The sequence below is a fragment of the Pungitius pungitius genome, chromosome 21 (assembly GCF_949316345.1).
Source record: "Pungitius pungitius chromosome 21, fPunPun2.1, whole genome shotgun sequence".
NCBI classification, from domain to species: domain Eukaryota; kingdom Metazoa; phylum Chordata; class Actinopteri; order Perciformes; family Gasterosteidae; genus Pungitius; species Pungitius pungitius.
In genome coordinates, this window is record NC_084920.1 from 970,312 (window position 1) to 996,150 (window position 25,839).

At 51.5% G+C, this 25,839-nt stretch overlaps 2 protein-coding genes across 8 annotated transcripts; one reads left to right on the forward strand and one right to left on the reverse strand.

Moving 5' to 3' along the window:
- Positions 1-104: 104 nt before the first annotated feature.
- grid2ipb (glutamate receptor, ionotropic, delta 2 (Grid2) interacting protein, b) lies at positions 105-23,798 on the reverse strand. Of its 7 annotated transcripts, none has more exons than XM_037464643.2 (27): positions 23,668-23,798; positions 22,989-23,082; positions 22,729-22,863; positions 20,542-20,795; positions 20,139-20,468; positions 19,879-20,033; positions 15,471-15,749; positions 15,120-15,205; positions 14,093-14,162; positions 13,216-13,524; positions 12,512-12,663; positions 12,019-12,153; positions 11,506-11,591; positions 11,188-11,338; positions 10,531-10,817; positions 10,231-10,275; positions 9,101-9,808; positions 8,452-8,604; positions 8,247-8,334; positions 7,790-7,879; positions 2,549-2,745; positions 2,321-2,476; positions 2,148-2,234; positions 1,945-2,074; positions 1,731-1,849; positions 1,426-1,590; positions 105-1,067 (listed from the first exon to the last, which is right to left on the reverse strand). In XM_037464643.2, exons 4-27 carry the CDS (start codon positions 20,785-20,787, stop codon positions 996-998), a joined length of 4,296 nt encoding a protein of 1,431 aa, XP_037320540.2. In that variant the 5' UTR covers positions 20,788-20,795; positions 22,729-22,863; positions 22,989-23,082; positions 23,668-23,798; the 3' UTR covers positions 105-995. The 7 variants fall into 7 exon arrangements, with proteins under 7 accessions (XP_037320540.2, XP_062415988.1, XP_037320537.2 ...); XM_062560004.1 differs by having other exon boundaries at positions 23,700-23,778; XM_037464640.2 differs by lacking the exons at positions 22,729-22,863; positions 22,989-23,082; positions 23,668-23,798 and adding an exon at positions 21,391-21,803.
- zdhhc4 (zinc finger DHHC-type palmitoyltransferase 4) lies at positions 23,288-25,328 on the forward strand. The gene is made up of 7 exons (XM_037464648.2): positions 23,288-23,451; positions 23,727-23,856; positions 23,964-24,037; positions 24,150-24,328; positions 24,422-24,547; positions 24,637-24,881; positions 24,970-25,328. Exons 2-7 carry the CDS (start codon positions 23,734-23,736, stop codon positions 25,255-25,257), a joined length of 1,035 nt encoding a protein of 344 aa, XP_037320545.1. The 5' UTR covers positions 23,288-23,451; positions 23,727-23,733; the 3' UTR covers positions 25,258-25,328.
- The last annotated feature ends 511 nt before the right edge of the window (positions 25,329-25,839 follow it).

Sequence of the window (25,839 nt, forward strand, 5' to 3'; positions counted from 1 at the left end):
TTTTATGTTTAAGAGCGTTTTCACTTTCAAGATGTTTCTTCCTAGATCAAAAAAAGCACTGAGGACAATTAGAACAGGAGTCAATAACCCTCAGGAGACCAACAGAAGATACTTTGCTTTAATCTTAAATACTGAGGGAGGGGCATGCTGCCCGCTGCACACGTTACACGTTAACAACATGCGAGAACTCACATGGGTCACTTCAGACGTCAATAAGAAAACACAAGAGCTGAATGCCGCCCCCCCCCCCCCCAACAACAGTTACAACACGCTGCATGCTGGGGGAGGCAACGGATCACCATGACGACCAGAAAAGCAGCAAATACGACGTGAGGGTAGAAACATCAAGCTCGCCATCATCTTCCCGACAAATCGGAATAAATAAATATGTCCAGGAACCCCCATGATGATGATGATGATGATGCTGATGGCCTCCGGGGTCATGTGACCAGCACTCGCCGGACTGGAGGCCTTAAAGGAGCGTGACCTTGTGACCTCGTGTGAACCTTCACTGGTTAGCAGTAAGATGGCTAACGAGTCCTTCTATGAACACATTAACGAGCAGAAGCTACTACGGAGATAATTGTGACAACAAACACTTGATGTTGGATTTAAATACCACTAAATTTGGAATTATTCAAAGAATAAAATCTGTTGCGGGTCTCCATTTGTTTGAAGTTATAAAAGTCGGTTTCTAAATCTCTGTGCACGCTAACTACGTGCTAACTACACGCTAACTTGAACTACACTGGTGGATCACCTGCCTCTAGGAGACTGTCTACATCTACGCCCAATCTTTACACTTCTCAAATATGATCTGATAGAAAATATAAACTTTATATTGTCATATATTAAACAGGTGATCTGGTAAAATGTTTCATCACCTTTTAGCATCGCTGTGCCGTTTGTATTAAAGATGTAAATGTGCCTGTTGACTCGTTATCTACAGATGAATGGATCCTCTAGAAGGTCTTCACCAGGCCTTTAGAAGGTCTTCACCAGGCCAGGGGGGAGGACAGCCTGGGACTTCGGGGGTTTTCTGCAGTCTGGGTCTCAGTGAGAGCTCGCTGCAAGACAAAAAACAAAATGTCACGTGATTTATACTTATTTTTATACTGAGTTAATTTACAGCTGGCAGGTCATAAGAAACATGAACGTCATGATGGATTCACGGTAAGCTGCTCATTAAATACATCATGCTTCATACGTCATAGAAACGTCATCGTGCAGTAAGTCATAACACAAATGTTCTCCCTTTCCATTCATCATTAAACAGTGAGTCATAACAATGTATCTCAACAATGTTGAAGATAGAATAATGCTCCATTAAGAAGATAAAGAGGTCCTAGCGGCTGCTGCCAGTCTGGGACCCAACTCCTCTAAACACTAACGTATGAGTAGATGTGACGTTCAGGAGCAGCTCACCTCAAACTTGCACATGAACTCTGCAAAGATGCCGAAGAAGGTCTCCGTGTTGGCGGACTGTCCGTCCTCCCCGAAGAAGGAGGCCACCTTGCAGAACTCCTCCATGGCCTGAGTCTGCAGGGACTCCAGAGACTGGATGGCAGGGTGGCTGTTCTCCAGGAAGCTCTGTGGGGGGCAACGGGTCATCAGAACTCATCAGCCTGCTTCTACCTGTGAAGGAGCTTCCTCACGATGAGGCTGGCGTTATTTTCTGATATTACACTTGACGTGTGGCGTGTGCTGTATGCTAGGAGCGGTTAGCGTACGCTCATCACGGAGGCAAAGTGGTCCTCGGGGGTGGGCGGGATCTTCAGACAGGCCTTCCTGATGTCCAGGATGGTGGAGCCGAGGTCACTCAGCTCTGCCGTGACGGACCGCTGGTTCACTGAGCACACAAATATCAGCCGTCAGTATGTTCCTGTGGAGCGGTTCAGCTGGAGGGGGGGGGGGGGGGGGGGGGGGGGGCAAAGGGGGCGGTACCTTTGGCTGCCAGCGGCACGGTGCTCAGGTCTCTGGAGAAGTTGAGCAGCTCGGGGAAGTGTTGGCACAGAGACTTGGCCAGAATGTGGAGGAAGGTGGACTTCCCGTCCACGGTCTTGGTGGTGCTCAGCTGCGAGGTAGAGAGGAAGGAATGAGGGGGGGGAGGAAACACGAGGGGGCCGTGGGGGGGAGGGGGGGCGTACCTCGGTCAGGAAGCTGATCTTGAAGCTGGTGGTCTTGTGGCTCTTGGGCTGCCCGTTGTTCAGGTAGTTCCCCATGGCGAGCACAAACTGGGCGACAGACAGACAGACTCAGTGAGCTCAGTGAGACGCCCGGCCCCCACGTCCCCCCCTCCCCCCGCCGCCCCGGCCTTCACCTCCAGGATCTTGGCCAGCTTCTTGCTGCTCTTCAGCTCCACGGAGGCCTTGTAGATGCACTCGTAGGCGACCTTCATCTCCTCCGTCCTCTCCTGCAGGGTGGTCTTGAAGTGGAGGCTCCGCAGGCGGGTTTTGTACTCGGGCACCATCAGCATCTGCGCCGGACACATTGGTCACGCACCGGTTTATCTCGCCCCCCCCGCCCCCGCCCCCCCGGGGCTCCGTACCTGGAAGATGAAGCGGTCGGGCTCGCTCAGCTTGGCCGGGTCCTGCTGGAAGCGCTCGTAGCGCTCGACCTCCTCGTCGTCCGGCGCGTAGAGCAGCAGCTGCTTGATGTGAGCCGCCTCCAGACGCTCCGTCGCCATGGTCATCAGAACCTGGCGCAGCTCGCCGGACGACAGCTTCAGGTGGGCCAGGAGGATGGCTGCCGAGGGGGAGGAATTAGCTTGTGACGAGGATCCAGATCTTCCTGACAGACAACCCCCCCCCCCCCCCCACTCTGACCACGTGTCCCTCTCCATTATTATTTCAATGAACCAAAAATAAATGAGGATCACTCAGTAGTAGCAGCAACAGAGGGTCAGCCCCCGTCATCACAATAAAAGACGTCATAAAAAAAGAGGCAAAACCACGTCCACGCTAGCTGCTAGTTGTGTTGCGTTGAGGTGATACTTGAGGCTCGATGTGAATTCCTTGTTGCACAGCTTGCACACAACCACGCTCTTATCGACGCTTCCATCCGTGTGTTTATTATAATAAGATTTCCCATTCACGGGGCCACCCGACACGGTCTCGTCAGCTTCTTCGTTCATGTTCACTGTGGTTTGTTGTTGTCTGAAGTCATGGACGCTAGTTGGTGCTCCAGTATAATCGGTCCCCCCGAAACTCATCCAGTGAGAAACGTTCCGCAGTGCAAAAAATAAGTGTAAAAATGCGTAAAACATGTTTAATGTGTTATTTTATGTGTAATTAATTCATCTTAATTCACATTGTAATGAATTAATCGTAATTAACGCGCTCAAGTCCCGGCCCTAATTTTAAATTAAACAAACAGTGACACTGTGAATCATCGTGAGTTCTGGTGTCTCTAGTGGAATCAAAGCTGACCTTCCTGATCCACATTTGGGATTTGATTCTCTCTCCTCAAGGTGCCGTGTGTCAAACGTGTTTATTTCTTCCGGGATTTATTCTCCACTCAGCTGAGGAGGACCCTCAGACTGGTTTAGCTCCATAGGGGAGTCGGTATGGATCCTCTCAATTCACACGCGGGCATCAGCACACATGTCGAAAAAAGTGAAATAAGGATCACAGCATTGAGGTTGGATTCAAAAGCATCAACAGGTGTGTGGTGGAACAGTGCAGGGAGAGAGCAGGAAGGCTGAAGTGTGGAGGATCCTCAGTTCAAACCTGCTCTCTCAGAAGGAGGGTTTGGTTGCAGTCAGGGCTTCAAACTGTAAACTTTGAAACAGTTTTGAGGTTTAGTAAACAATCCCAAGGTCTAATATGAAAAACGGACACAGTGAGGCATGTGCTTGAATAGCACAAGGGAACAACTGAATGGCTGCAGGCTCCAACCTGCTGTCTGAGGTTGTGGGTTCATGCCCCTTTCATGCAGACATCGCTTCTGCTTTGAAAGAGTTTTGAGGTTTGAGTAGCAGTCTCAAGGTTAAATAGGAGAAACAAAGGGTTGGTTAGTGTGTGGTGAATTAGCACAGCGGAAGAGCTGCTGCCACAAGCCTGCACTGCATTTGAAGGTTGTGGGTTCAAGCCCAGTCTTGGGTTTTAGCCTTTGGCTTTACTTCAGGTTTGAGTAGCAGTCTCAAGGTTAAATACAACAAACAAAGAGTTGTTTAGTGTGTGGTGAAGTAGTACAGCGGAAGAGCTGCTGACGTAAGCCCCTGCACTGCACTTGAAGGTTGTGGGTTCAAGCCCAGATGAGGAAAAAGCATTTAAAAAGATTTTTGAGGTTTAACTCACATGCTCAAGGTTAAATAGGAGAATCAAAGTTGCCAAAATGTGACCAGGACTGGTAGTGTAGGGGTGCAAGCTAGAGCCCAGAAGCCTCTGTGCGCACCGCCAGTGGGTTCAAATCCCGCTCGTGCCAAGTCTTGAGCACACTGCCGCGGAGGTAGTAGTGGGGGCATTGTCCCCACGGTTGTTTCTGAGAAGTGAACCCTAGGGGTTATGCAGAAACACACGGCGCGTTCACTTGAGTTATGATGGCATCGTCAAGAATGATGAAGAATCTTTTGCTACTGAATTGAATTTGATGTTAATTGCTTTAGCCTTTAGCACTTATTAGCCATGCTACGTAGCCACCAGAGGTGGGAACAAGTCACTGTTAGGCAAGTCACAAGCAAGTCTCAAGTCATTGCCCGAGTCCCGAGTCGAGTCAAAGACAAAGCAAGTCCCAAGTCGAGTCACAAGTCGTACCATTTTAGTTTCGAGTTATGATGGCATTGTCAAGAATGATGAAGAATCTTTTGCTGATGAATTGAATTTGATGTTAATTGCTTTGCTTTAGCCTTTTAGCACTTATTAGCCATGCTACGTAGCCTATAGGGTTCCACCTTTTTGACGGGAGAGAAGTAAAGATGAGCAGATGTGTCTCATTCAGTGGTCACACTGACATGAAACTTAACTTTCAAGACAATCACATGTTTGTCTACTTCAGGGCATCCTGTGGACAACCTTAAACTGACAGTCTGGCACAGGGTGTAGATTTGTTTACCCTTTTTAGTGCATCCACCCTCCAATTCTCCGTTACATTCAAATTCAACTCACTTGTGCCTTTTAAAATATGTAGGGTCAAAAAATGTCACAGAAAAGATTTTTTTGGAATAATAGGTAAAAAATTCCCTATGGAGCTAAACCAGTCTGAGGGTCCTCCTCAGCTGAGTGGAGAATAAATCCCGGAAGAAATAAACACGAGAGAGAATCAAATCCCAAATGTGGATGGTCAGCTTTGATTCCACTAGAGACACCAGAACTCACGATGATTCAGTGTCACTGTTTGTTTAATTTAAAATCAGGGCCGGGACTTTAGTGCGTTAATTACGATGAATTCATTACAATGTGAATTAAGATTAATTAATTACACATAAAATAACACATTAAACATGTTTTACGCATTTTTACACTTATTTTTTGCACCGCGGAACGTTTCTCACTGGATGAGTTTCGGGCGGACCGATTATACTGGTGCACCAACTAGCGTCCATGACTTCAGACAACAACAAACCACAGTGAACATGAACGAAGAAGCTGACGAGACCGTGTCGGGTGGCCCCGTGAATGGGAAATCTTATTATAATAAACACACGGATGGAAGCGTCGATAAGAGCGTGGTTGTGTGCAAGCTGTGCAACAAGGAATTCACATCGAGCCTCAAGTATCACCTCAACGCAACACAATTAGCAGCTAGCGTGGACGTACAAGGACCCACACCCAACCCACCCTGCACCAGATGACTGGTTTAAGGACCAGGGTAACTAAGTCCACATCTGAAAAAATAACCAATGTTCTGAATGTACTTGAAAGTATTGGTCTACTTAAAAAAAACATAGTTTACAGAAGGTCTACTTACCTATAAGCTACCGGAATTTCTGAAAGTACTATATTTCTAAATATGCTATTTCTATACTTGTCTGCTGGAATTGGTTGAACAAAAATTAAAATCCATGTGAAAAAAATGACTTCTCACTGTTCTCAGGTCAAATATTTATGCAATTAATGCGATTAATTTCGATTAATTAATTACAAAGCCTCTAATTAATTAGATTAATATTTTTAATAGAGTCCCGGCCCTAATATATATATATATATATATATATATATATATATATATATATATATATATATATATATATATATATGTATATATATATGTATATATAATCTAATATAGTGTATCAGCGGTACTCTTGGACTCAGGTAATGTAGGCTACATGCTGTAATGAGGTTAAATGTAATCATTTGAATTCTCTTCCAGCTCATTTTGTTGCGTCTGAGCTCAGTTTACAGATAAAGATCATCCATGTTAAGCGCTCTTATTTTGAAAAAAAGCTTAAACGAGCAGAGCTGTTATTTCTGTACATTCTTACTTATAAATGAAGGTAAAGTGAGTACAGCAGCACTTATGAGCGTCGATCATGTGATGCGGTTATTTAAAGGTGCGATGCGAAGCTACCCAGCATGCATTGGGGCAATGATGCAACGGAACAACACAGGAGTCACTCCATGTGTTCTTCTGTTCTACATCGTGCGTCACAACGTTCCCACACTTTGATTCATGTTCAAACGAGCTGTCATTGCATCATCCATCCTATGGACGTGTGAGGAGAGCCTGGACTCTAATAACCGTGAAGAGGTTTGTGAATCATTCAGAATCATTAAGGGGAACCTGTTGTTTTTGCATCACCGAGTGAAGACACATTTTCATCATGAGAGCACGGACATTTATTCTCTTAATCGCCAGAAGAAGCAACACAACCAGGACCAGATACAGAGTACAGGATTACTCACAGCTGGATCACGATACATTCATTCATTCATTTACAGATACAAATGTCTCTCTTTCCAGGGTTCATGATGAAAGAGTGTTAATAATAAATATCATTTTAGATGAGAACATGCAGGCTATGAAGATCTGAAGAGTTAACTACACTTAAACATGAGAAATATACAAAAATATCAAAAACAATATGCAACAAAATATACCTTTATATAATAAGACCAAAAACACCTGAACTCGACTGTAAGTGCCTGACTGTTACAAATGGAATTTGGCATTTCATTTGACGGAGTGGAGTCAGTGAAATGTTATTTAATCATTAACAGCAGAAAGAGGAAGGACTGAGCTCGCTGCTCGTTACGCTCGTTCAGGTGGAAGCTTCATGTCTCGTGCAGCAGCTTCACATCCAAGTAACACAAAGGAAACGTGTGGAAACATTGTGCAGCATAATGTAGAACATCATCAAAATGAATGCATTGCCCCAGTGCATGCTGGGAGTGCTCCTAACCACCTACCTCAAGTATCTGCAATCAAAGAATCAGCGAATCATAGTAACTGACTAGGTTTTTTTTTTTTTTCAAAATAAGAGCGCTTATTAAAGATAACCAGCCGTGATTGAAATATCCTCAAAATAGTTGGATGAAAAGAAAGAGGATAAATTAAGCCTGATAACAGCGTGCTAGTCTGAATGGTTATTGACACGTTTTCTTCTTCTTCAGGTTGGTTTATTAAGTCAGAGATGCTCATCTGCAAATTGCATAGTGTTTGTAACCGAAGCCTCGCTCTGATTGGCTGAGACTTGTTGTTGGATGCCTTCACTCTGACTTAAGCTCACGTCATCCAGCCGCCCGCTCCTTCATGGAGACTAAAGCTCTCTGTCAGTGTCCTGCATGTTGAGGCTTGAGCGGGTCGGGAGGCGCTCAGGTGTGACCCGCCGGACCCTCGTGGTACTTACACGCGTTGTAGGCTTTCTTGTGAGACAGAATCTCCACCACGTCCTTCTTTTTAAAGTTCTCTGGCAGGAAGGCCGCCTCTGGAGGGGAGACTAATAATATTAACAACAGTGTGAGGACGTGTTCTCCAGGCACCGGGGGTCCACACACACACACACACACACAGGTAGATGGACTTACAACACAGCTCTGCACATTGTGTACAATAGATAAATGTGTTTCCTGGCAGAGCTGTGTTATTACTGATCTCTGTGAACACAGGGGGGGGTTGAGGGGGGGGGGTTATGGTGCCTGGTGGAGAGTGATTGGATGAACAGGTGAATGCAGCAGCTCAGCACAACTGTGAAGGTACAAACACAACAGGGGATGTCAATAGATGACGCACACATGTCTCATGGGAGGACGCGGAGCAGCACGTAGACGAGGACATGACGTGTGGGACGGGACGCGAGGACTTACTGGGTTGCCGCTGAGTCCCAAAGTGCAGATCGAGGTCCAAGTACTTCACCATGTCAGTGAGCTTGTCACAGTCGGAGTCCTCTCCCAGCTGCACATGGAGAAGAAGGAGTGGAGGTCAGGACCATCTCCTTGATGTGTTCATTTCTTACACCCTTTCCCCCGTCCATTGATTACATGTCATCAATATGTGATTACGTGGACTCACCTGGCCCCATATCGTCCCCTCAGAGTTCTCCACCTGCTCCCAGCGCAGCCTCTTCACACTCATGTGGGTGGTGTCCGAGGCCTGGTTGCCCGGCTTGGGCAGCGGAGGCGGGTCACAGGGTGGAGGAAGGGGTGGAGGCGGAGGAGGCAGTGCCTTGGAGAGTTACATTTCATGTTAGTCCACAAGACCAAAACAACAGCTCACAACTTCACCAGGAGACTGTGTCGCACCACGATCATCTCCCCAAAACAAAGCCTACAAAGCCTCCCATTGGACAGAGAGGTGACATCACACAGTGTGTAGATGCAGTGTATAGCTGCAGTGTGTAGACACAGTGTGTAGACGCAGTGTGTAGACGCAGTGTGTAGATGCAGTAGCTGCAGTGTGTAGCTGCAGTGTGTAGATGCAGTGTGTAGATGCAGTGTGTAGATGCAGTGTGTAGATGCAGTGTGTAGATGCAGTAGCTGCAGTGTGTAGCTGCAGTGTGTAGATGCAGTGTGTAGATGCAGTAGCTGCAGTGTGTAGCTGCAGTGTGTAGCTGCAGTGTGTAGCTGCAGTGTGTAGCTGGCGTACACACATCATGTGGGGCCACATACGTCATCGAGCCTTGCCACACTGTTGCTAGGCGCTGTGCTGTGCATGCATTTACCTGCTGGGGGGGGTCATCGTAGGTCTTGGTGTGACTGGGGAGGGTGGAGTGAGAGGCCGGGGGGCCTTGGCTCTGACACGTGGACGAGCCGTGATCCCGGAGGGAGGGGGGCAGCGGGCCCTGGTAGCTGTGTTGGTGGTGGAGCTGGTGGTGTCTCTGCAGGACCAGCTGGCTGGGTCTCAGCTGCTGGGGGGAGGGCTGGGGGGAGGGCTGCAGGAGGGGCTGCGGCTGGCTGAGCTGCCGGGGGAGGTAGCAGGGCCGGGACGGCTGGGCGGAGCGCAGGGTGCCGGAACCCGGGGGGTTGTGGCCGTGGGACAGGCGGGTGGTCTGATAGCGGTGGGGGGTTTGCTCTGCCTCGCCCCTCGTGGGGGGGCCTTGGTTCGCGGCGCAGCGGCTGGACAGAATGGTCCTGGGAGGCGGCGGGGGAGGAGGGATGATGGGGTGTTGGGGCTGGAAGGGCATGCGGCTGCGGGGGACGTGCTCAGGGGAGAAGCGGACTGGCGGCAGGGGGTCCGTGAACTGAACGGGGGGCGGTATCAGAGCCTGGAAAGGCGGGGGCGGCGGGGGGCTCTGGGTGGGAGGCGGCGGGATGGGTTCGGACTCCGAGGAGTAGGAGGGAGAGGAGGCCTCGCTGCTCTGGTCCTCGCTGCTGCCGCTGCTGAGCCGGCGAGGCTGGAAGCCCGAGTCCTGGTCCTCCTGGAAACTCATCTGGGGGGGGCGGGGGGGGGAGAAGAACGTCAGTACGACTCCCCAGTCAACGAAATCTATTGCAAATCAGTAAATGGAGCGGGATGCAGCTGATGTTTATCTTGCTTATCAAACTGGATCTGCTTCCATTTTACCTGCTAATGGGGCAGAAGAGTCATAAAAGATGACACAATTAAATAAAAGCATGCACTTAAATGTCACCAAACCAATCTATTTATGGAACAAGAAAGCCAAGCTAAGAATGTGAAGTTACCTGTAAAATACCAAAAGACTCTTAGCATTATTTCTGCAGAAATGCGGCCTCCACATTTCAGACGACAATCTGCCAGAGTGACGCTGTGTGTTTGATGGTTTCTGTGTCAGCCAGCAGCTTTAAATGAAACACTTAACTTAAATTAGACCGAGTGTCATGTTTTACTTACAGGCACCCCTCTTCTTCTGAAACCATGACAACCACCGTGATATATCTGTTCATGTGACAAAGTGTTCATCGTATCGTCCATTAGAGCTGCTAACGCTACAACGGTATTACTTGATTTGACACAAATACACAACAGCAGGATTGTCTCCGAGATGACACAATCACAATCACATCTCGCAATTCTATTCAAAAAGGACTTTGAGCAACAGGAAGTCCCTCCCACAGTTCATGTGGGGTTTGGTGGCGGAATGATATTAAATGAGACATTCAGACCCACTAGTGGGAGGCGGCTCTTCCTCACCTCCTCGTAGTCGTTCTCATCCACCAGCGTGACGCGGTGGCCCAGCTGCTCGCTCAGCGCGTCCAGGAACTTGTCCGTGTCGCGGCTGCGCGGCGGGCGGGAGAAGGTGAACAGCTTCTTGCGGCGGGTGAGCGTGCTGGGGCCGCCGTCCGAGTGCTGAGGGGACGGGGGGGGGCTCTCCAGGCTGACGTAGGGGTTGGAGTCCACGCTGCTCTGGTGGTGGATCTCGTACACGGGGGTGGGGAGGGGCTCCTTCCAGGACAGCGACAGGCCCGATTTACGACTCCCTGTGAGGAAGAGGAGGAGGAGGATGGAATGATGACGATGAAGATGAGAGCCTTTAGGTGACTTCTATTTGCTCCTGAGCGTGACCCGTCGTTGCCTTGGGGAGCCTTTCACCCGAGAGGTTACCATGGCAACAACGAGCTCAAACACTAATGCACATATTTAGATTGTCAAATTGGAATGAGTTGCAGCAGTGGGAGAAGTTCAGCGGTTCTCACGCCGCGTTCACGTTGTGTCAGTGATACAAACACTGAGAATGAGTTCATTCAAGCTGCATGAGACGTGAACATCGCTGACGCATGTGAGCGTGTGAGCGCTGGGGGTTCAGAGTGTGTGTCTGTGCAGTTGTGTGTGCGTCCGACCACAGAGTACCTGTGAGGGGGGGGAGGGTGAGGGGGGAGAGAGAGCGCCCGTAGGCCTCGGTCTGACCCGGGCCCTCCGGCTCCGCCGAGGAGCCGCGCTGCAGCGGCGACGCGCTCTTCCTGGCGTACACGTTCTCCAGCTCCGTGTACACGCCCGTCATCTACGGGGCGGAGGCATGATCAGCTGATTAGCACGCCGCCCACACGTGCGCTTTGAAGGGCTGCCGCCTTTTAAAGGGATCATTTGCGGTCCGATTCGAACGGCGGCAGAGCTTCAAAGGGATGCGAGGCCCGAGGGCGGGGACGAAGCGGCTGCAGGTGTACGTACGTGACTGAGGTCGGGGGACTCGGGGAAGGAGGTCCCGTCTCCCGACTGTCTCTCCTCCGGGCTCCCAGATTCATCCACATGAATTCCTACAGCACAACAAGGCACGAAGAGGGACACATGAGCCTCCTCCTTCCATCCACCCCCGGCCCGGGACAGGAGAGGATGAAGCAGAGAGGAACAAGAGACACGGGCCACGAGACCCGGGGGATGAAATGCGCTGGAGAACACAAATAAATAAATGTCGGGGACATTATCGGAAGCACAGCTGAGACACGGAGGTAATGCATGGACGCATGGTGGCGTACGTTCTCACAGGTAAGGCTTAGCTGAGCTCTCTTACACACATCGCACCTGGGAGCAGACGGACCTCGTTACGGAGCTCTGAGCGGCTCATGGGAGCAGGAACAGTACAGAGTGCTGCTCATTTAGCAGCTCAGTACAAGGGCTTCATTATTACTGAAGGGGGGGGGGGGGACACAGCACTGACTGCCACAGGTTGAATGGCCCTCGTACCCATCCCCAGGTGAGTCCCGATGATGCAGTCGTCGGAGCTTCTCTCCCGGACGCAGCCGCGGTACGACGAGCCCGTCACGCGCACCGAGCTGCTCCGCCGGTGGAGCTCCGGCCCGCCGTCAGGCTCCGAGACGCCTGCAACACACACACACACACACACACACACACACACACACACACACACACACACACACACACACACACACACACACACACACACACACACACACACACACACACACACACACACACACACACACACACACACACACAGAGAGAGAGATCATGCACAGCTGCTCCTTTGGGCCCGTGTTAATTACAAAGCAACAGCCTCCCACTACATCAACACAGGGGGGGGGGGGGGGGGCTGATGCTTGGTTTCCACTTTCATCAGACCTGCTTCAGTCATGATGCAGCGATGGAAGCAATGAAGCAAACCAGCAGCAGCTTATCGCTCGCTGTGTGTTTTTTTTTGGGGGGGGGGGGGGCTCACCGCTGCTCTTGAACCCCAGGAAGCGCGACAGCTTGCCGCGGCAGCGCTCCTGCTCCTCGTACGTCAGCAGCTGGTAGATGAACTGCCAGATCAGCTGTTTGGCCGGAGTGTCCAACACGGGAAACACGTCCACGATCAGAGTGTCCACGTTCCTGCGGGGACACAACGCGTTATGCAACAGTGGGGGGGGGGGGGGGGTAACGGGGACGTCAGTCACGCCTCCGGGGGTCACGCTCTGTGCTGCAGGGCTCCGTTCGTAATTTGCTGACGTCTGCGTCACTAATGCGGGAGGCACTAGTCTCCGAGGCTCGAGGCTTCCGGGGGCCATCAGTGCGTGATGGGGGGGGGGGGGGCGTTTGTTCCACTGCTTTTCTCTCGCCCGCCTGTCACCAACATTGTTTCCGTCCCTGTCTTTTTCCCGCATTGGGAGCATCCTCAGCAACACAGAGACACAGTTTCCCAGGCAACGGCTAAATCTCTGTGTATTTAAGGTAGCTGGTTTGGAGAAATGCTGAAATGGAGCCTTTAGGTGTCATTATTTTCATTTCCTCCCATTTGGAGCCGTCACCCGAACGCACTGATGTTCCCCGGAGGCCCTCTGCCTATTTTTAAGAAAGACTTTTACTAGAATCTTGGCTTCTCAGCCCTCACGCGCCCCCGCCCCCCCCCCCCCCCCCCCCCATGCTTCCCTGTCTCCCACTGACCTGTGCTGGAAGAAGGTCTCCAGGGACTTGCAGACGGCGTAGCGCTCCTGGATGGTCAGCAGGTGCTCCAGCTGCTGGCTGAAGGTCCGCCCGTGGACCTTGATGCTGGGCGGAAGGATCTCTGCCACCCACTGCAGGGAGCTGAGGGCCGGGGACCTGGAGCGCGGCACCGCCGCGGGGGCCAGGCTGGGAGAGTCCTCCGGGTCGTTTTGGTCCGAGGAGTGATCCGATGGACCCTCCTCCACCACCAGGGTGGGCATGGCCCCGCTGCCCTGCAGCATGGACACCACCTTCTCATGGGAACAGTTCCTGCAGAGGGAGAAGTTAATGATCCTCTTGAAAAATGAGATGCTGTGTTGACAAGGAATCCTTCCGTGTTTTAATGAACAACCGCACGATGCTGAGTGAACGCGTCGTGTGCTTTGTTTTGATGGCCTCCTCCTGCTGAACATCTCTGTGAGCTCCTTCACACTCGGGCCGGGACGCGGCGTGTTTGCTGTACGCGCTCCCACGGCGGCTCTCAGGAGCCTCCCGGGGCAGAAGGTCAGGAGGTCAACAAGTCCACACACAGCGGCACCTCCCACGGGAGAGGTTTACAGGCTGTGTAGGTTCAAACCTACACACAGGCCGAGTTAAAGGAGGACGCGGTGGCGTTCAGAGGTAGAAGAAAAATAAAGAGCTTGATGGGAGTCGAGAGTTAGATCTTCTCATCTTCTCATCCACAACGTGAACAAGTGCATCACCTGAAAGCGGCCGTAATAAAGCTCAGAAGCAACGACTGAAGGGGAACTATTACCAAAATAAAAATGACCTGGCAGGGTGAAAGAGAGGGTTTGAAAGGCAGCAGATGGATTCTCTGTGAAGGAAACAAACCAACCTCATGTCCAGTCCATTGAGGAAGAGGATGCGGTGGCCTACTTTCAGTCCACATTCCTCAGCAGGGCTATCTGAGGGAGACAGAGAAGGCAGAGAGTCAGAGTGACGGATCACGGCGCTGAACAGACGGCGGGGGGGGGGGGGGGGGGGGGGGGGGGTGACTAACGTGATGCTGTCAATCTGACACCCAACAAAGCCCCTCAGGAGGCGAGATGATCTGCACGCTAAATCCTCCTTACGTGAGGACGCCGTCCATCATCGCCTCCTCGTGTGCCCCCCCCTCCCCTCCCCACCTCACATGGACGCGTTGCCCCCCCCCCCCAAAGTCTCCGTGTGGTAACCGCGTGAGCGCACGCTCACGGGCCACGAGGCGGTTGGGATGCAGAGACGTGCCTTCCACCCCCACCATCTCCATACCAACCTCCACGAGGCGCTCTGAGTCAGTTCTCTCTGCAGCACGCCGTGGGGGGAGATGGTGGTGGGCGGGAACCGTGCGTTCATCATCATCATCATCATCACACACACACACACACACGCGCCTCCCTCAGCACCAGGGGATCTGGCAAATTCCCTCAACAGCAACTTCACAGACGTTCTCGTCTGCTACTTTAGTTTGAGGAGGCAATAACAGTTAATTCAATTAAATCAAAACTCTTGACGGCTGGAAATAAATAAACTAAATGGAAGTAACTAAAGTGCGAAAGCTTTAAAGTCGACAGATTTCTTATATTTTGCAGCAGTAGTGCCTCTGGTGAAAAGCAGAAAGTTTGATCCCACAAACTAATGGAGCTGCAGGGCCTCGACCTGTCACCTTCTGATGCAACTCTCTGTGGAATCAACTCCAGATGCTTTAAAAATCCTCTTAGGAAGATACAACCTTAAATACCTGCTGCTAGGCTTTATGCTAAGCTAACCAGCTGCTGGTTGGAGCCTAAAAAAAATCTTTATTTGATGCCATCTGCCATCATATCTGGGGCGGTTGTTGGTGGACATCAGATGAACTAAACGAGGTCCATGAGGGAAGGTACCGGAGATGACGGAGTCGATGCAGACGGGGGCGTGGCCTCGCAGCGTGAAGCCAAAGTTCTTCTTCCCCCGGTACACACGGATGATCCTGAGGGACGAGAGAAGAACAGCCCACAATGACATAAGGATTATATCATTATATATATACATACATATATACATAAATACACATTACATTTGAATCCCTCTCAAAGCTTGAATTCTCTAAAGGAGAGAAGGAGGAGACGAGGAGCGAGGAAAAGGGACACACTGTCCTCGTCTTTGAAGCCCCCCCCCATCCCTAACCCTATGAATAACCCATCACAGGTGTACAGGTGCAACGTAAACAGCGCGTCTGAAAGGGGCGCCCTCACCTCTGGTTGGGTCCGATGGGGGGGTGCGCGGGTACCCCAGGGACGGACTTACTCGGGCCCCGGTCTCTCTCCGCCTCCGGCCGCCCCCCCGGCTCCCCGTCTCTGGGCACCGAGCTGGCCCGCTTGGACCCGTGGCGGCGGTCCGAGTGGTCCTCGCTGCGGCTGCGGCGCACGCGGCCGTGCGGCTCGCTGATGCTCTTGCTGCGGCGGAGGCGGTTGATGACGTTCTGGGACACGGCGTCGTCGAAGCGCTGCCGGTGCTTCTTGGGAATGAAGATTCTGGCGAACATGGCGAGTGGGAATAAAAAATAAATTTTAAAAAAAAAGGGGAAAAGAAGAGGTGGTCGGTGTCACTTTTTAGTCCACGAGAGACTCGCCCCAGAGAGGACGGAGACAACGGGGACGGGTCACGGATCCACCTCCATCCGGCACCGTCCTCGTCTCCACGGCGCAGCTATTCAACAGGCTCCCGCCATCCAGACTCAAAGGAGTGAAAGCTTCTGCTGGGTGGGCGAGGGGTCTGTCCTGTCCCCCCCCCCCCCCTCCTCCTCCCCCTCCTCCCTCCAGTGACGGAGACAAAGAGAAGAAGCGCAGGTGACCTCGCGTTCAGCCACAGAGACAGAGGATCGTCCTCTGAGCAGCGCGAGGAGGAAACATCTCCGGAGCCTCACTGCAGCAGCGAGAGGCACGATGCAGGGAGGAGGAGGGGGGGGGGGGGGAGGAGGAGGGGGGGGTTAGCGGGGGCGGGCAGGCGGTCTCTCTCTCTCTCTCTCTCTCTCTCTCTCTCTCTCTCTGCCTGTTTGCAGACTCTTATTTAACTCTGGGTAGGAGGAAACAAAAGGAGTCAAACTCTCTCCTTCCGTCTTTATCCTTTACAACCCAATGGCGATGTGTTCTGGCTGCGGACTGACTCCCTGGAGGAGGAGGAGGAGGAGGAGGAGGAGGAGGAGGAGGAGTTGGTCACATGTCGGGGTTTCTGTGTGCTCACAGGTCCACTTATTGAAGCCTGCGTGTGGGTGTCCCTGATCACTTGAATGAAACGCTGTCTCCGTGTGGGTGGGACGACACTTGTTTTCCTCTCACTGTTGTTTTCAACCGCAACGTCCACGCCCCCCCCCCCCCACGTGGGGGACTTATTAAATGCACGCTGGATTTCATTTGCTGGACTTGGAATCAAGTTCTTTGTGGTGATTGAGTAGTTTTTAGTAAAATCTTAAAAGGGCTCAAATCATGGAATCTCAATTCCAGAATGTTTTTGACAGAACATATTTTTAACATATTTAAACTAAACCATCTCGGGTATCTTTGGCCTTTTGGGTTTCGCTGAGCATTATATAAAATATAGAATGGTATTGATCTTCTCATCCAACTACACACGCTTCCCACATTGCGCCTAAAGGAAGGGAAGCTGAACTGGTTCATTGTTAAATCACAGAAGCATTCATATCAAACACAGCTCCTCATAAGGGCTTCTGTTGGTGTTCAGACGGAGCAATTAGCCGCTTCCACTTCACATGTCCTCAGGACGCTAATTATGCAGCAGAAAAACTATTTTGACAGCTAAATAAAGCAATTAGGACACATTTATAGCACAGAAAGATGGAGAGATGAAAGTTTCCGTTTGCTTATGCACACTCGGATCAAAATGTATTTAGTCTCACTTACATGTGGATCTATTTTATGAAAAGATGATTTATTGATCACTAATGTTTTTTAAACTAATCTCTTGTGTTCTTATGAGAAGCGTCTTAACAGAACCACAGACGATGGGCGGCTGGTCTGTGATGAAAGAACTCAGGTGAGACAAAGAGGGTCCGTTCCTCCAATGACATGAAACATCAAACCGGCCCAATATGTTCTCCACACGTTTCTGGGCCCTCTAGTGGTGGCATCACTAAGTACACTGTGGTACTGGTGTGTGGTACCGGTGTGTGTGGTACCAGTGTGTGGTACCGTGGGCTCTCCTCTCTTCAGGAGCGTAAACACGGGTCACAGTTTGGATCTATTCACAGCAACAACCTGTTCAACGTGTTAAAACCCACTCGTTTATAATTACTCAGTGATGTCATCATGAGTAAACAACATTAAAGGACTTTTAACCGATAATCCAAGTTTTAGCCCTCGAGGAGTCAAAGATTAAAATGACATCAAATTCCTCTTTTCCTCTTCATAAAAGCAAATAGAGTGACCTCTGGTTGAAGGTCACTGTGAAGGTTTCATCCTGTACTTGTGATCACATGGAGGGTGTTTATGCTCCCGAGGTATAAATACATGTCGGTAGTGACGTAAGTAGAGCAGCCCACTGCGTGTGTTCTCCCTGCTTCCTGCTCTTTGTCACATATCACACTGACAATACGTCTCAGCCTCCGAGATACATGTGTGTGTAACTATTACCCTTTCATAAAGTCACACGTTCATGCGCCTCACAGTGTCAAAGCGTCCGTTGGAGCAGCCTCCCCATCGCACAAAGTTTTCCTCGTCAACTCTGGTGAACAAAACGAGCGCTCTGATGTGGCCTCATTTACCAAGAACAGAGATCTATAATTATCTGAAGTGGCGAAGGAAGGAGGAAGCACACAGGGAGGAAGGGACAGATTTCTCAAAGGGAAGAATGAAGCTACACAGCGGAGACCTGGTTCCATCTGTCCAGATGTTGGCTGGCGATGCTGTGATGTGTCCTAACACACGCCAGGTGTTAACCAGCAGTGGAATCACCACATCATCACAATATCGGATCCTATAAACAGCCACACACGACGCACAATGACCTTAAATGTACCGACAGAGCCTCTCAAACCATCTCCCCCAGGTCGACTCCCAGAATAATGATACCGCAATGGGTTCAACTGAGTATTATAGTTCTACAAAGCCCTCGTTGCATTGAATATCTCAAAATAACGAAGCCATCCCATCTGCAGTGACTCATTAGCAGCACCACTGAAGCAGCAGGGTCATCAGGCGCAGATCAATGCATGTGGTGATTGGTGATGATTCTCTCTCAGCAGCATCCTTTGATCACTCGTCCACCAGAGGACTCGAACCAACGCCGCGTAACAATGGAGATGTCACAGAGGCTTTGGTTCACACAAGCTCGAATGCGCCTGCTGGATCCAGGACACACAAACAGCATATTTTTATCTGTTCAGTCAACATTCAGCTCAGAAGCACGCACAAAGACGTGGGGGGGGGGGGGGGGGGATTACATCCTAAAAGCAGAGCATCGACCTGCTGACTCTCTGTGTTACGACCAGCTGCGTCCATTCGGGTGGGGTTGCATCACATCCCCCGTCCCTCCACTTCCTGAATCATGGACCTAAAGCTGCAGGAAAGCGACATGAGGATGGAGATTCCTCCTCATGTGGCTCTCCTGCAGCGGAGAACGTCAGACATCACCAGTTCTGTATCAAACTGCCTCAAACACCCACTACACTGTGCACCGATGGTCCGACACAAGTCAAGAGGAAAAGGTCCACTCACCCCAGGCAGTTCATCGCCTCCAGCCGTCAGTCATACCTCAACTACAGACCAAGTCGCACCATGTGATGGCGGGACGGCGGACACACGCCTAAACTTCAGAGCTGCCTCTATCGGGGCGAGAGGCTGTTTTTTTAGGGAGCGTCATTGGAAACTGTAACCACACCGAGAGGGAGGGGGGGGGAGAGAGAGAGAGAGAGAGAGCAGAATGACGAGAAGAAAATCCATCAGATGAAAACACAATCCCCCCCCAGGGAGATGGAAAGAGAGAGAGAGGGGGGGGGGTAAGGGGGGGCGGATTAATATTATTCTTACTGGTCCTTAATTGAACAAATACAAGGTTTGAATTATTCATGAGCGGGTCGTCACGCCTCCTCCCGTGCTGTCAGGTGACGCCGCGTCCCCACAGGCTCCGGTCCTATTAATAGCGGCGGCGAGGGTTCGCTGGTGTAGTGGTGGACGCCGGCCAGCGTAGTAGGAGAAGAAGAAGAAGAAAAGCGTCCCATTGGCTCAATCTGTGGACCAACCGCCGGGGGACTTGGGGAAAAAGGGTTCTGCTCATTTTGGCGCAGAGGCGACCACATGGACTCTGTTGGCTTCCTGGCGCCGGCCCGGCTCGTGGAAACACATTTTAATGGAGTGCAGATGAAGGCCGGCGGAAATAAAGATGTTTTTCACAAAGCGAGTACTAAATCGGTCTGTGCCCCCCCCCCCCCCCCCAACCCCCCCTACGCGGTGAGATGGGCTCACAGTGACAATCCTCATCTCAGGCCCATGAAATGTGTGTTTAGTGACAACCCTTAAAGCGACATCAGGGGGGGGGGGGGTCCTCTAGTATATCACCCTTAGGCCGGGGTCACGTTGAATGCGTCTCAGACGGCTTCCAAACCCCGAGGTCACACAGCGGGACATCAGCTGATCAGCTGGACCTTACCGGATGCTGGAGATGAGCTGGCGGTGGTCGTCGCTGGCGAGGATGTCGGGCAGGACCGCGGCGAGCCACTCGACCCGCTTCTCGGCCGCGTACTGCTTCAGCGCGGTGAAGAGCTTCTCCTTCACTTCAGGTTCCTCGCCCAAAACCTGGTCAACCTGTCGGCAATGGGTACGGAGACGTTAGAGGGGGGGGGGACAAGCATCTGGGCCCTGGTGGCTTTACGCAGGGCTCATACGGCATCACATTCCATCCAAACGTACCCTGGCGTTGAACTCCAGCGCTTTGTGTTTCCGGTCCAGCGGCGCTCCCTCCGCCCCCGTCTGACTGTCCTCGACGCTGAGGCTGCGTTTCTGCCTCGGCCCGAGACACAGCACCCCCAGGCGCAGCGTCCTCCCCTGGGAGGCCTTGATCATCGCCGCGGCCGCCTCGTGCTGCCGGACGGGGACGCCGTCGACCTCCATGACGTAGTCGCCGGCTCTCAGGCCCTCGCGGCCGGCCGGGGAGCAGGGCGAGCAGTCCTCCACCAGCAGGGGGCAGTCCCCCACGATGGTGAAGCCAAAGCGCCCGTCCGGCCCGGGTATGATGTCCATCTGCAACGCAGGACAGATGTTACGCTCTTTGTTCAGACCGGATCAGTGAGGAAGTACAAGCTGGAAGGAAGACCTGCTGAATGCGGGACACCACTCCGATGCTGGGGGGGATGTTCTTCTGAGTCTGCGCGATGGCCACGACGGCTTGGGGGGGCAGCGTGGACACGTTGTGGCCCTCGAGCTCCAGGACCTGATCCCCGGCCTGCAGCCCCGCCAGGTGGGCGCTGCTGCCCTCCTCCACGGACAGGATGTAGCTGGGCCCGTTGCCCCCCAGCTGGAAGCCGAACTCATCGGGCCAGGCCTGGTTGGACGACGGCATGCTGAGGACTTGAGGGGACGAGAGGACGGGACACGATGGGTGAGGAGGGAGGGAGAGAGCCGACACGTAAACTCGCGGTTCTGAGATGATGTGATGAACGACGTGTTCATGGAGTCACAAGAACACTCACCGGCTACCGACATCGCAGGAAGAAACCTTTGGATCAAACAATCGTGTGCGCCTCCGGTTCTAAGCCTCCTCTGCTCCCTGCTGCTCTATCCAGTGTCTCAAGATGTGCTACCGAGTGTAACCCCCCCCCCCCCCCCCTGAACCGTGACACACCCAGCGGTCCCTGACCTGGTTCGCCAACGCTAAGGCAGCCAATCAAACCCAGGCAGAGATTGTGACCTTAATTAGCTTCAGAGACAAAAGTTCCTCCAGCTGATTTCTTTTTTCTCTGTTGAATGGAGGCGACGCAACAGAGAGCCCCCCCCCACTGGCCCTCATTTCTCAGCAGGTAGGAGATGCAAAGTGCCACCACAAAACAACCACATGGGATCCAAATGAGACACAATAAACATGATAAAGTATAAAACCCTGTGGGATCCAACGGTGCGCCACAGCGCACACATTCACACACTGGACCGAGCCGAGGACACTTACAGAAATCTTTGGACGGACAGCGAGAGCCGCGGCGGAGAGAGTATCGCCCCTTTTGGTTTTGCAAAAACTTCTTCATCTCGACTAGCGGCCCAGATGTCAAACGCGTCTTCTCAGATGTGCTGTGTCAAAAGGACGAGGACCCAGCCAATGTCAAAGTGAAACCATCGCCCCCCCCCCCCCCCCCCCATTTGTCCACCCTGAACCCGCAGCGAGGCGCTCTCTCTGTGAGGAGTCAGAGCTGCATCTCAGCCCCGGTGCCTCCTCGCGCTCGCAGTGTTAATCAGAGAACTGGGACGCATGCACCCGGGCACCTCGGCTCCTTAATGATTCCTTCTCCAAAAAGGGTTTTGCAAGGCCTGGTTTTTCTATAAATACACCATTCTTTTCCCTCCTCCGCTCTGGGCTGGGCGTCTCTCTCTCCGAGGGGCCGCTGCTGTCCCAGAATCGCTCTGCGTCGGTGCCAAAACGCCTGGCGGGTGCCGGGGTGAGACGTGAGAAGCAGTGTGGGGGGGGGGGGGGGGGGGGGGGGCAATCTGAGACCTCAGCCGGTGGGATTAGGATTATGAGCTGGATCTTCAGCGCTCCTTTACCCCCCCCCCCCCATTAACACGGGAGGAACATATGCTCCGATCCGATCATTGAAGACACGCCCCATAACGTGGAGCCGCACTGACCTGTGCATACCACATGTATTATTATTATTATTATTATTATTAGACGGGATTTATGTAACATAGAAAATCATTGTGCCTCAATGTTGTAACTATTATTGTACTTCATAACACTTCATAAAAGCAGTAGAAACGTTTCTTGAAGCTGTCGTATGGATCCATAACAGCAATGGCTCAAATAACTGTAACAACTGCGCGCTTTTCTTAAGTTTCTTCCCTTCTTGCAAAAAAGGGCGATTATGTAAAGGAGGAGATATAATAAAGAATGTTAAATTACATTCAATTGAAGCAGATTACTGAGGGGATATCTAGATTACTTGAGCACAAACTGTCCTAAATCAATAAGGAACAGCCAGTCCGGCACCAACTAAATAGTTAATCACAAACGGCTGTTTCAGACCCTGCTGAATCCCATCAGACTCTCTTCTTCTGACACAACAGTTACTCACGTGTGAGAAGATGAGAGACAGAAGGATGACACTTTGAAGCCAGAGTCTCAGCCTTTTAAAATAATCTCTCTATTTATATAATGAGAACGTTAGCATTACTAGATTATTTAGAAACCCTTCTGAACCTCTCCTGAAACTGCAAATACACGTTATGCCGTGTGACTGACATGTCCAACGTAAGGAAAGTGTCAAATGGATATCACACACACATCTTGTACCTGTTCAGACAGCCTCCATGAAGCCCCTGCAGAGCTCCTGAGTGGCGCTCCCCTCTCTGCCAGCTGTAACATGAGTGTTGCGCCACGTCGGCAACCAGATCCAACAGGTGTCCTGTGCAGCCTCGCTGCTGTGTGCTGCCACACAGGAAACCAAACTCAGGTGATGATGTGCAGGGGCCCAAGGGCTGGAAACTGGGGGAGTCTTGATTTTAGGTCTGACTTGGGGTAAATGTTGGGATCTTTGCAGGTGATAAACTGACCTCTTGCATCCACCGCAAAACATCATGTGATGATGTTCATTCCAGCAGAGACGCCTCCTCTGTTGCTCTCATGTATTCGTACACAGAGTAAAGCCTACGGAGACAAATGTGTGGCTTCTAAAAAATAGGATTTCTGATAAAACACAAAGGAGACTGGACACCTCGGGCTGTCAAGGTGAATATATGAATTATACTCAATATAGTTACAAGTGTGTATAAGTGTGGAAAGGTAAGCTTCCTCAGGGGAAAGGCCGTCATGACACCCCCCCCGCCCCCCCGCGTCATCAGGCTGGACCCGCCCCTTTAACGGTTAGCTTGGAACGTAAGCTAACGTTACACCGATGCTAAGGAAGTAGCTAACGTACAGAGCCCCTAAAGCAACGCTGGCGGCCACGGCGCGACAATAACAGCTAACTATGCTACGTGCGCGCGATAGGCCGCTACATGTTACCTGTAGAGGAAGGTAAGCGGCTACGTTACATTCAGGGCGTAAAGGAAGCGAGCGTAGGTCGCGAGCTCACGTAGGCTACGTTAGCTACGTTAGCATGCTAACGTAAAAACGTGTGTCCGAGGGGTAGAAGGCTACGTTTTTTTAAATTCAAAAGTCTTCGTCGTCGCGTTTAAACAAACACCGGAAGTGAATAGTGACACGGCTGCAGCTTCTTGTTGAGTTTCCCACCTGTACGTGGGGCGTTTTGCAGTAGAAAACACCTGTTGTTGATGTTGTTCCGACGCCAGGTGAGCGATGGATTTCCTCACCCTGTTCGCGGTGTACGTCGCGGTGGTGCTCACGTGCATACTCTTAGTTTGCAAATACTCGGGCCAGCAGCAGACCCCGTTTAGTCTCCTCTACAACTCTGTGGGCCAGGTAAGCGTGGAGTTTAACTGCACTTCCACACACGGACGCGCCGCGGCGCTGTGCAAAGAAAACGCGTGCGCTGCACTTGTTTAAAATGCTCACAATTCTCATCCCAGGTAGTGGCACCAATAACGCCGAGATGGCTCCAAAGCTTGACCCAAAGGACCCTGCACCGGCTGTTCCATCAAAGGTGATCCGGGTTTTCCCCCAGAAATGCTCCATCTCAGACGTTGTCACAATGCATGCAGCCCAATGCGGTACTTTTAAATGCGTCAGTGTCTTTCATGTGCTTCTAACTGCAGGAACAACATGTTCATCTATCTGCACATCCTGCTGGAGGGGGCCGTGTATGCAGAGTTCACCTACGAGGTGTTTGGCTTCTGCAGGGAGATGGACACCACTCTGACCCATCTGTCTGTGCCGTACGTCCTGCTGGTCCTCCAGAGCGTCTTCTTCTACCTCTGCGTCAAGAGGGATCCGGGTTAGTGTTTGAGCTTCATTCACATGTGCTTATTGTTAGAACATATTATATGAGCCGCTGCAGTCATCGCTCATGCACTCTCCCCTCTGGCAGGCACAGTGACGAAGAAGAAGCTCTCTGGCCAGCTGAGCCTCTACCCTTACGACAGGAGGCTGTTTCACCCGGGAGTCTCTTGTGAAACCTGCCAGCTCATCAAACCGGCTCGCTCCAAACACTGCAGTGAGCAAAAGGATGGCAAAGGGCGTTACACGTGTACCGTGGAACATGCGTGTCTGTGCTCACCGTAAAAACCGCCGTCTGTGTCTCAGGGGTCTGCAACAGGTGCGTCCAACGCTTCGACCACCACTGCGTCTGGGTGAACAACTGCATCGGCGCTCAGAACACGCGCTACTTCCTGCTCTACCTCTTCAGCGTGTGCGCCGCGGCGGGCGACGTCGCCGTGCTGACGGGAGACATGCTGTTTCACGCCGTGCTGCGGTCGGGGCTCCTGAGGGCCAGTTATGTCGACGAGGCGGGCGAGCAACAGCCAGCGGGGGCCCTGTTTGCTGTGCAGGTGAGACCCCCCCGCAGCTGGGATGCAGCAGCAATGATCATTTCCCATATGGACCTGAAACATATATATATATTTTTTTTTTCTCCAGCATCTGTTTCTGACCTTCCCCCGAATCGTCTTCATGCTGGGGTTTCTGGCTTTCGTCTTCTTCCTCCTGGCGGGTTACGCCCTTTTCCATTTCTACCTGGCTCTGGTCAACCAGACCTCCAATGAGTGGTACAAAAGTCGAGGCTACACGTGTCGGCACTGCCATCCCGACGCAGCAGCCGACCCGGCGCCGGACCACTCGGAAAGAAACTACTACAGCAAGGGACCGCTGCGAAACCTGCAGGAGATTCTCTTCCCCCCGAAACCTGGGCAGAAGAAACTCAGCTGAAGAAGAAGTCACTGCAGCATCTACTGTCGGAAAACTGCTGTTAACTGGATCAATAAAGTGTGATTTTTTTATTTTTATGGGCTCTGGAGTTGATAAAGTTTCACATGTTGGAAAGGTGTGCAAATGGCAGCGAACACAAAGGTGGTCTTTGTTGGATAAAGTTGTCTGTTAAGTTCTGCCATTGGGCTTTTCAGTACAGCATCAGCTTTGGTCATTTTAATATATTTGTATGGAGCATTGAAATATTTTAATTACTTGGATTTAAATAATTTCCATGAAAATGAAATTGGGGAGCCAGGAGGTCAACGAGGGCTACGGTGGGAGCAGAACACTTTTGGATCCCACGACTCATGGGGGTTGTAGCTATTACATTATTATTACATGTCATTTATCCAGAGTGACTTAAAATACGTGCATTTCTACCATAAAGATACTAACTAGTCACAGTGTGCAGGGTGGGAGGTTTCACCACGTCCCGGATGTAGACTGGACCCGGGGGTTTGTCTTGGATGTAGACTGGACCCGGGGGTTTGTCTTGGATGTAGACTGGACCCGGGGGTTTGTCTTGGACGTAGACCGGAC